Raw genomic sequence first — 11,625 nt, forward strand, 5'->3', positions numbered from 1 at the left:
TTGTCCCACTCCTCAGGCTAGCATGGGCTCTCTCCTGGTTCTCTGACCCAGGTAGGAGGCTGAAAACATGCTGGCTCTGTCTACTCTCCTCACCCCAGTCTGCCCACACCCAAACAAACCCAGCTCCAGTCCCACTCCCATCCATCACAATGGCAACAGACTGCCTCTCTTCTTCCACCTCGCCAACCCTGGCTCTGGTCCACAACTTACAAAAGCTGCCCCTTGACAACCCCCCCTCCAACAGCCATCTTCACTCGTTTCTCACTATTGCCAAAACGTTTCAAACTCCTTTATAAAGCACCAATGAAGAAACTGGATGACTGTCTGTCATCATTAAGACATAATTGGATATCAGAATGAAAGGTGTGATTACTGTATGTATGCCTCAGGACAAATGTTGCATATATGCCTGGTTAGGCCTATAGATCTCCTTTGTGGGCCAAATCAGAGGTTAAGGGGAAAATTGACGTACTTGGCAACATAGGCCTACTCAAATTTTGTGGACACTTGAAGGGGGGGTAAAACAAATCCTGGCTCTTGTCGTACCCTGTCGACAGACTGGCAATTATCTCTCATTTTGAAATCCACTTCAACACTAAATTCTTAGCACTTGCCGTTAAAAAGAGAAAATGGGAAAAAGTTCACTGATCAGTGCATCAAGGACACAGTGGATTTTACTTCAGGGAGGGTTGAGTGAAACCCTCAACTAAATGAGCTGAGAATATCCATTAATTCTGACCTTCTGAACAAGTGCCGTGCTGCAGAGTGCAGGAGGGGTTCTCCCCTCCCCAATCTTCAGCTGTGCAGCTCGCTTGCACTGGGCTGCTGCACTCACTCATCTTCTACTACACACTCATTGGCTTAACCTCTAAATCTATGGTAGTGGGACTTGGTGATGGGCAATAGCCAGGGCAGTTCGTGCATGCAAATGACCTTAGGGTAAATCCATATAAATTCAATCACTTTTTGACAGCATCTCTTTTGATTCAAAACAAAAAAACTTTCCATACATGTTTGCCCATGGAAGAAGTTACTTTTTGGACCTGAAGGCCAACACATCCAGGAGATCGAGGTACTCAAAGTTCTGCATACCCCACCATATCATGAGATCCATGTATTCCTCACTGGAAAATATAAATACTTGAGTTTGATATTGTTTAAAAGCTTACAAAACAGGTTTGTCAAACTTTCAGAAATTCTACATTTGCTATTTGTTGTTGAATAAAATGTATTACATTTTTAACTTTTAATGTAATTGATCTAAAAACGGATCATGTCAGATTTTTCAAATATTCGCATACGTTTTTAGCTTGAACTCTACTTTAGATTCTCTGAGGTTTTAGTGTTGTGCCGGTCATCGGTTGAGACACAACATGCTGTTGAATACAGGGTGGGAGTCATTTCAATCCTAGAAATAGAATTCATAGAATGGACCTATCCCTTCAGACCACTGCAACACCTTTGACATTTTAAGTGAATTGCAATTTTAACTTCTAATTAGTGCCACAAAGATGGCCATCGGTCCACCCACTGTGCAATGTCAATTTAAATGATCATGCCTATTGTGTGTAGTATCTATATTTCTATGATTTCCTACAGAGGATATATATATTTATTATATCCATTCAAGTAAACATTGTCTGATGTGTGGATCTCCAATAAGCTATGTGGTAACATTTGAAAGTCGAAAATTTAAATTATATTCCTATTAGTACATTTATCAACTAAAGCATTACACCCACACTGTATTCAACAAAAATCTGGATTTACCCGTTACAGTAGTATGCCTCGTTGCCATTACCTTGCTTGAACTAGAGAGAACTCTGCCGGTGCAGAAATTAGGTAGGATACTGATGGTCATATACTGTATGTTTAAATCACGTTTACAGGTGTGAGGTATGGCATATGTAAGTATAGATAAGAGTTGGGTTGGAGAGTAGAAGATGGGTAGAATATTTTTAGGAGGCGTCAAGAAAGACTGGAGAGAGGGATGTTGGAGAGGGTAAGACCTTAGTCACCAGGGACAGCAAGAATGTCAGCATCAATAATCTGTCCGACTGTCTAATTACTCCCTGACATACTTGGCCCAAGACAAAAGCTGTCCCATAACCCTGAAAGACATTTGAAGACTGAAAGTACATTTTAGCCTAGTGAAGAGTGTGCTGGACAGCATGAAGCCAGGCCTGCTAACACTGTCTAACATCCAGTGGTGTAAAGCACATAAGTAAAAATACTTTAAAGCACTAATTGAGTTGTTTTTGGGGATATCTGTAATTTACAATACTGAACAAAAATGTAAATGCAACATGTAAAGCTAATTTCTAAAAAATGTTGTGCACATCCCTGTTAGTGAGCATTTCTCCTTTGCCAAGATAATCCATCCACCTGACAGGTGTGGCATATCAAGAAGCTGATTAAACAGCATGATCATTACACAGGTGCACCTTGTGCGGACGACACTCAACTACTTTTTTCCTTAACCCCTTCTGACACTCAGGTGGCAACACGCGTCTCTTCATGCCTGACAGATATCTCAACGTGGATGTCCACGCACCACGTTGACAAGGCGGAGCTGCTGTTCCTCCCGGGGAGGGCCTGCCTGCTTCAAGACCTCTCCATCACAGTTGACAACTCCATGGTGCCCCCCTCTCAGAGTGCAAATAACCTTGGTGTGACCCTGGACACTGTTCTCTGCAAATATCCAACCAGTAACTTGCTCCTGCATGCTCTACAGCATCCATAGAGTACGACATCATCTTATTCAGAACGCTGCTTACCCCCTCATTTTTCAGAATACAGAACACATCCTCCTCCCTTATGTGGTACCCTTCCTGCAGGCTCATCCTGACATGACCCTCCAGCATGACAATGCCACCAGCCATACTGCTCGTTCTGTGTGTGATTTCCTGCAAGACAGGAATGTCAATGTTCTGCCATGGCCAGCGAAGAGCCTGGATCTCAATCCCATTGAGCACGCCTGGGACTTGTTGGATCGGAGGGTGAGGGCTAGGGCCATTCCCCCCAGAAATGTCCAGGAACTTGCAGGTGCCTTGGTGGAAGAGTAGGGTAACATCCCACAGCAAGAACTGGCAAATCTGGTGCAGTCCATGAGGTAGAGATGCACTGCAGTACTTAATGCAGCTGGTGGCCACACCAGATACTGACTGTTACTTTTGATGTGGACCCCCCCTTTGTTCAGGGACACAGTATTCAATTTCTGCTAGTGACATGTCTGTGGAACTTGTTCAGTTTGTCTCAGTAGTTGAATCTTGTTACCTTCATTCAAATATTTACACATGTTAAGTTTATTTTCAGCAAATGCAGTTGACAGTGAGAGGAAGTTTCTTTTTTTGCTGAGTTTATGTATAAAAGACTGATTTGGCATTGTTGTCTTGTTGTTTATAGGGGGTTTTATGTCACAGGAAACTTCACGTTTATTGACCACTGCTCCATGTCATCCAGAACCAACCCATTAAGTTGCACCACAAGTCAGTGGATTACATTGTACTCAGACAAGCTTTTCGGATTTTAACACATGTTCTAATTTGCACCTTACATCAATGTTTCCCCAACTCTGGTCACACGTAACCCCCCACACCAAACATTTTTAATGCAGCCCCGGACAAAAACACCTGACAGGTAACCACTGCTGCAGGTAAAATGTGATGCTTTTTCAATGGACAGATCATGGATTCTGTAATGGAGAGGTCATGGATTCTATACAAGGCCATGGTCACTGGAGACACGGTCTAGGGTTAGGGAGAAGCTAATCACATTGTCATTGTTTTCATGTCTTTGTAGACTTGAAAGTTACACAATGTCACTCTTTCCAGTAATGCTTGTTACTGTCATTGTGCATACTTTATAATCTTATTTTCAGGAAATTACACACCAGGCAGACTAGTGTGTAAATCTTATGCGGAAGTGAGAAAATTGCTAATTGGGGTTTCATTTCTCCTCAGGCAGACCCAGGTACAGTAAGGTTCTCCCCCCAAAAAACAAAGCATGGGTTGCTCAACATTTACGAGCCAACAAAACAGACCTTCCGGATGGACCTGGTAGAGCTGTGCCACAAGACAGTGGTGTACAAGGTCCCACTTTCCAATGTACAACTTCCAAAACAACCACCCAAGAACATAGCTAGTGTTCCAAGACCAGACAAGGCCCAGATTGTAGCGGACTCCTGCCCCTTACCACCGTCGCTCCAAAAGGACAAAATGAACCACTCTGGTGCCAACTCAGCCACCACACAAATTGTAATAAAAAAAAGGAGAGGTAACAATTGTTTGTACACTTGATGACATAGATATGCATCTTAATAAAAACCTAATTGAGACTTTGTTATTATCATGTCATTTTAATTATTATTTCAGGCTATTACTTAGAAATATTAAATCAACAAATTAAGAAATGCCAGGTTGGAGAGGACATTGACACAAATTTAAATTTAAAATTTAAGTCAAAATAAAGATCTATGCCTGCCTTGTCTGTTGGCTTTTCTGCATATAACATTTCCTAATACGGATCCTATTTCGATGCACAAAAACATTCAAGCGAAGTCCGAAGGTTTTTCTCCCACCTTTCCCGTAATAGTTACATAACGTCACAAACCCTGCTTCTGCTGTCATTCGATGGCAGTGGCATACGTTCTTCAATGAGAGGACGCTGTAATGAGAGAAATAATGTAGCCTAAGTTAACGGAAGCAGGCCATTTACAAGATTCAATCAAGACGGGAGCATTTGACTCTTAATAAAGAGATGGAGTCCAGACAGGCTATTTTAGGAAACTTTCTGAATGGACATAAAGGCCTATAGAGAGAATCAGCGTACTCACACACCCCCGTAAAAGTACCCGTCAATCAAAGCCACTGGCGTATGTCAGGCACAAGAGCAAATATATATCCTTTCCTTAAAACGTCTTAAAAAACCTAGGCCTACCTTAGGCTTTCTAGAAAGTAGACTAAGATAATGAATTGACAATTAGCGTATGAATGGCGACATCTCTGCTATAGTACGAAGATTAAATTGACCATCATTAAAATAGAAACAAATACATCCAACGTCCATAGCTTATTATCAGCGATGCTGATTATCGAGCGGGAGAGTGTTGGAGTTTTCGAATGCAGTGAGGAACTACTATAAATTTGAATGGATGTTAAAATACATTTAAAAAACAGACTTTGTTGACTTACTGTGTGAGGTGAAGAAAAACTGAAAAGCCCAGCTGGGCACTTTCCTACATTTTACATTTGCCAGAAGCAAGCCAGGTACTTCTATGCGTGCTCCGTCAACATTAACAGGACAGAGAAACCAGACACATGCTCATATGGAGCATGTCAATAATGTTATGAAATAAACCAAAAGTTGTTTCTCACAAGTGTAGGAGGTTTTGAACTCGGCAAACAAAATGTATTAATACATGTATTAACATAAATTAATGGTAAATTGCCTGTTTTACAAACGGTATGCTACACGGACAATCAAAAAAGTGAAATGCAGGCCGACAGTATAGCCTAGGCTACTATTCTACTCTGCGGGGATAGGAGGGAGGTAGTTTTTGTTGCTGTTCCGCCTAGGGCGACATATCGGCCAGGACCGGGCCTGACCACCGTTGATTAGTCTATAAATTAAGAAAATATTCCATATCAAACTTCACCATGCCAAGTTGGAGAGGATTGGTGCATTCTTTGTCCATTTGACACAACGTTAGGCACATGTTGGAGCAGCGTTGAGGGCAGTCAGTAGCAGGATCAAGTGCAAAAAAGTGTCCAGTTTTGTAACAGTGACAGGTCATTTCCGGTGAATGACGAAATGCAATGAAAATGTACATAACGTACAAAAGATATTTACAAAGTGAACAGACTCAAAATACAGTTTTGAATATGAATCAAAAACCTAAGCCTCAAATCAGGCCTACCCTGTCAAACCAACTATAGCAGGTTGGGGTGTATGGACAGCCTCCCCACACAGCTCACATAGCAGAGCTACAACATAACTGAAGCTCACAGGTGAAATAGGTACCTTTACACCTTTGGCCCCTCCTATGAACCTTACCATTAACCCAAATATGGCATATTAAATCATGTAACAGACATCCTCATTATACCTACATCAAAATAATATGCGGGAATACTGTCCATTAATGAATACACAATTCATAACAATAGTTCTGCAGGCCGACAGGAGGCAAAACATTACTTTAGGAGTTACACTCCCATTATGCATGGAGAAAACCAACAAGACATGGAGTTCCGAGACACGCATAACCTCAAAACACAGGACACATTAATTTGGAAAGAAACTTTCCATACTTTCCAATTTCTCGCCAGTGTAGCAAGTGTTCGTGGGCACCTGAACATCGCATCCACTGGGAGGATTGCAAAAATGGTTAATAACTGCATTTAAATATGAAACGAGTCACAATGCAACTCGACCAAACATTCCCTCAACACATAATTAGCCTTGCACACGGTAAATACCACGACACTGGCAAAAGAGGAAACAGTATACACATTTAGAATAAATTAATTACTAGATATACGTGGAAACATGAACGCCCTAAACAATTTAGAAGGGGAAATAAATGATAATCGTTCAGAGCTACTAAGTCAGCTTCGCCACAACACATTAGACAACATTAGGCCTCAGAGCCAGAACAACCTTGTTGACTGCTGTCAAATAATGAATTAGACACATCTAACCCTTTTTTTAAAGATTGATTTATATAAATGACTAGCAAGCAATGAAAACATGAATTGTATAAAAGAAAGTCCACAGATGAAACATGATTTTTACTAATGGCATAGCCTACAGCGCTCTACACTCCCGCGCATCTAGCAATTAGCTGCACCAGCACATAAGGACATTAAGACAGAGATGTATACTGAACACAAATATAAAAGCAACATGTAACAATTTCTAAGATTTTCATGAATTACAGTACATATAAAGAAACCAGTCAATTGAAATAAATAAATTAGGCACTAATCTGTGGATTTCACATGACTGGGAATACAGAGCTCTGTTGGTCACAGATACCTTAAAAACAAGGTAGGGGCGTGGATCAGAAAACCAGTCCGTATCTGGTGTGACCACCATTTGCCTCATGCAGCGTGACATCTCCTTTCGCATAGAGTTGATCAGGCTGTTGATTGTGGCCTGTGGAATGCTGTCCCACTCCTCTTCAATGGCTGTAGCCATTGAAGTTGCTGGATATTGGTGTGAACTGGAACACGATGTCATACACCTCGATCCAAAACATTGCAACGGGTGACATGTCTGGTGAGTATGCAGGCCATAGAAGAACTGGAATTGTGTACAAATCCTTTCGACATGGGTCCGTGCACTATCATGCGGATACATGAGGTGATGGCGGCAGATGAATGGCACGACAATGGGCCTCAGGATCCCGTCAAGGTGCACCTGTGTAATGATCATGCTGTTTAATCAGCTTCTTGATATGCCACACCTGTCAGGTCGATGGATGATCTTGGCAAAGGAGAAATGCCCACTAACAGGGATGTAACCAAATTTGTGGGCAGAATTTGAGAGAAATTATATTTTTTTGCATATGAAAAATGTAACAGGTGCCCCTTGTGCTGGGGAAAATAAAAGGCCACTCTAAAATGTGCAGTTTTGTCACACAATGCCACATCTCAAGTATTGAGGGAGTGTGCAATTGGCATGCTGACTGCAGTAATGTCCACCAGAGCTGTTGCCAGAGAATTTAATGTTTATTTCTCTACCATAAGCTACCCCCAACATTGGCCGCACGTCCAACTGGCCTCACAACCGCAGACCACGTGTAACCACGCCAGCCCAGGACCTCCACATCCAGCTTCTTTACCTGCGGGATCATCTGAGACCAGCCACCCAGACAGCTGATGAAACTGAGGAGTGTTTCTGTCTTTAATAAAGTCCCTTTGTGGGGAAAAACTCATTCTGATTGGCTGGGTCTGGCACCCCAGTGGGTGGGCATATGCCCTTCCAGGCCCACCCATGGCTGTGCCGCTGCCCAGTCATGTGAAATCCATAGATTAGGGCTTAATTAACTTATTTAAATTGACTGATTCCCTTATATGAACTGTAACGCAAATTGTTGCGTTTATATTGTTGTTCAGTATAGATTTTCCAAAGCTGGTATAAGCAGGTCCAACTCTGCGCAGCAAAGACACTTGTCAACAGTCGGCATCGCTTGGCATTGCCCACAGGTATACCACCAGTTTCCAGAGGTCCTGAGTCGCATCTCAGCTGCTGGTTGAATATCTGCCTGAGCCCCTGCCTGCTCCGTCCCGCCCTCTCCTTTCTCGGTCATCCTCCATCTGTTGAAGATCGTCTGTGTATGCCGGTTCAAGTAAATAAGGCTCACCTGAAAATTCGAACATTTCCTCCTCGTATTTTCTAGTCAGACATGTTGGTAGCATAGTAAAAAAATATATATAATTAGCTTGCTTGGTAGATTAGCGACCGGCAGCTAGCTAGCAGCTCTGCGTTTACAGTGGACACGTTGTTGTGGACTGGCTAGGGTGTTTATGAAACACGCTCCCCCCGCCCCAACTTATACACACACAGTAGTCACTGAGGTATAGGCAGAAGCAAGAGGAACAAGGAAGTAGACGCATGCACGCCAATATTGCACACTAGAAATTACCGCTTGAGTTAAAAAAAATATATATTATAAAGCTGTGGATAAAGTTCAGTATGACAAAATGTAATGTGTACAACATCTAAAAACCTGCATCAGGATAATGAGAGCTTTGCCGTTTGTAAAAGGACGTATTTGGAGCATCAGTTCATGTTTTCTGGATGCCTTGTAATCCCAGAAGGCTCAGGAAGTCAATTGCTGGTGGGATAAGTTTCTCCAAATCAAGTGAAATTGCAAATAAAACTGTCTGGAACCTAAAAATACAGATTAGGGTCCTAAATAGTGAAATTCCCCTTCAAGATGAATGCATTAATTTTAATTCACTCTGGATAAGAGTGCCTGCTAAGTGACTAAAATGAAAAAAATCAGGCAGCCAGACGACCTTGGGGTCACAACCTCAGGTCAAAGGTCATACCTCAAGGTCTCAATGACATATTGGTGCTGGGCTCTGTCACCCGAGGAACAGAGTTACAGTATGACAAGAATGCAGAAAAGAATGCAAATAATGCCTAACATACTAATCATCAGCTAACACATGGCACATTACAGACATAACTGAGTCTCATTCACAATGACATGGCCCACAGCTTGCTTTGGTCAGGACAGAGTTATCCCGTAAATTTGAGAAATAACTATGTAGGTCAGGGATAGTACATTAAATTCCTTCAGCATGACTTAATCTGGGGTTATCTTGAGATGTGTCGGCTGGATGAAGTGTCGGCTGGATGAAGCGTTTGGACTGCAGGCCCATGCATGGCCCAGTATTAAGTCTGATAACAGACAGGTTATCTTGGTCCTAGAAGCTGTGAATGAGCAGCTCTGGCAATCTCCCTTTCCCTTCTGCCTGAGCACTCAACTGACAGTCACACCCTGTGCCAGAAAATACAGCCCTCTTTTTAGAGCCTGTTGAGACAACTGTCGTCGTGATACCCACAGCAGCTGACAGGGAAGGGGAAGCCATCTGTTAATCCTGTCCTCCTCCATACACTTTGGAAGTAGACAAGCTCATTTTGGAAATCCCCATCTCCTGTGATTAGCGAACTTAAAAATGTCCATAGTTTCTGTTTGCTGTTGCACAGGCCAAAGCCATAACGGCCACACAGTAAATGGGCATTATGCTGCCCCTCACACACACTTAATTAGGACAACCGGCCTAGATGAGTAGCTATGATTATGTGGCAATTTATGACTCGATTTAAAGACCACTGTCTTTAGTCCATCTCCACCCATCCCTGGAATCCAAACATGTCATGTCTTGTCAGAAGGTAACAGTGGCTGTTTCTGCAATGGGAACTCAACATGATAACAGTTTGAGAAATATAGCCTGCAAGAGTAGTTGTCCGTCACCCCCCAGTCTCAGTAGGGTCTAGGTCTATGTACTGTACACCGCCTAGGGAACCACAGTTAATAAGGAGTCTTGAGTACTCTTACAAAGGCTCTGACCCAAACAAGTTGAATAGGCATTGCCAGTGCACAGGGGTATAACATTGCATTGCCAGTACACGGGGGTATAACATTGCATTGTCAGTGCACAGGGATATAACATTGCATTGTCAGTGCACAGGGGTATAACATTGCATTGGTCTGTCCTGATGACTGTCCCAAAATCCACAATCAATTGCATCACCCCAGAATATTATCATACCTCAAACACCAGCAACCCACTGGCAACTCCCTTGTTTACAAACGTATAATGTTTGACAGCCATTTATTGTTTCTGATTCACAATGCACAGTTCAAGTAAGTGTATGTCATAAAGTTACCTGTTGATAGGACGAGTCCTCCGGGCGAAAATCGCTGCTTGTTTGTTCGAATTGAAGGTTGAAATGAGGGAGTCGGTGTAGCAGGTTGACCCACCACGGCGGTGAGTAGTTGACAACCGCTGCCATGGTATGAGGGCTGTGGACGCTTTAGGTTAACGGTGACCTGTGTGGTCAGTCAATAATTAAATAAAGGACTGAGCCCACGTCATAAAGTTCTTGTTAGCAAGCGGTCCAGCAAACCAGAGAGTCCTATGTCCGAAAGCAGAACGTCAGACCTAATTCATTGTGGTCCACCGTTAAACTGTACCTGAGATATCGGTTGTCACTTCTTCCCTACGGTACTAACAAACCGGCAGTTAACTATATCCATTGCCCTATAACACTCACATGTTCACTTCTGTCATGTGTAATACTAAACTGTGTCGAAAAAAGCCGAAGGAGGAATAATGGGCTGCCCAGTCAACTAACGTTAACTTAACGAACACACCCACGCAGATGACCGTCCATCCACCTTGTAGTTGCCTGGCCGTCTAGTTATTAACTACTGTACAGATGACGTAACGTTATTTGGCTAACGGGATAGCTTCCCAACTCAACATGCAAGTAACCTTGGCTAGCTAGCCGGCTAACTATTGTTGTTGAGCAATTCTACAGAACGCATCCAATCCATTCAAATACTTTCGTAAGAAAAAATGCGTAGCTAAAACATTTGATTTGATTCTCAATAATTCATTCTGGATTACAATTTGACTGTCCTTTCCTCGTTATCAGTCATAGCCAGTTGATTGTTACTCGTGTATCAAGTTAGCAGCGGGCTAGTTGGCTTGCTAACGAGCTTAGCGGATATATCCGTGGTTGCTCCAGTTCCATTTGCGCTCTTTGTCTTTTCTTCAATTTTCCTTAATGCTTTGATGACTACCAAGTCTTTTACTGTATTGCTAAATTGTTTAAAGTAAACTATTCCTGTTCATTCACTAAAGATGAACAACAATCCGGTGAAGTGTTCAGGGGACTACGACGCTGCAACCTCCACACCATCCGATGCAGATTGCAGTCCCGCTCGCACCCACAACAACCCCACTCCTTACGCAGCGCCGCTATCTCGTTGCAAATGATTTGTGTCTTAGTGGCCTCTGGTGGCAAGATGGTGAAGCTGCACACACCCAGGCATATTTTAAGTAAGAGCGAGTTGTCGAGTCGACCTGCTTAGTAAAGGGA

General features: G+C 42.7%; 1 protein-coding gene across 5 annotated transcripts in view; it reads right to left on the reverse strand.

The window, feature by feature from the left end:
- The window catches only part of LOC110486297 (protein tweety homolog 3), a 58,930-nt gene extending 47,414 nt beyond the window's left edge, over positions 1–11,516 (reverse strand). For 3 of the 5 annotated variants that reach the window (XM_021557779.3, XM_021557780.3, XM_090196383.1), the window contains exon 1: positions 10,408–11,516. In XM_021557779.3, coding sequence (XP_021413454.3) covers positions 10,408–10,533 — 126 coding nt within the window. In that variant the 5' untranslated portion in view covers positions 10,534–11,516. The remainder of the gene's footprint in view (positions 1–10,407) is intronic. The other 2 variants (XM_090196384.1, XM_090196385.1) reach the window with 2 other exon arrangements.
- Between the last annotated feature and the right edge of the window lie 109 nt (positions 11,517–11,625).

The sequence above is a fragment of the Oncorhynchus mykiss genome, chromosome 13, assembly GCF_057628025.1.
Source record: "Oncorhynchus mykiss isolate SJ-2025 chromosome 13, ASM5762802v1, whole genome shotgun sequence".
Taxonomy (NCBI): Eukaryota; Metazoa; Chordata; class Actinopteri; order Salmoniformes; family Salmonidae; genus Oncorhynchus; species Oncorhynchus mykiss.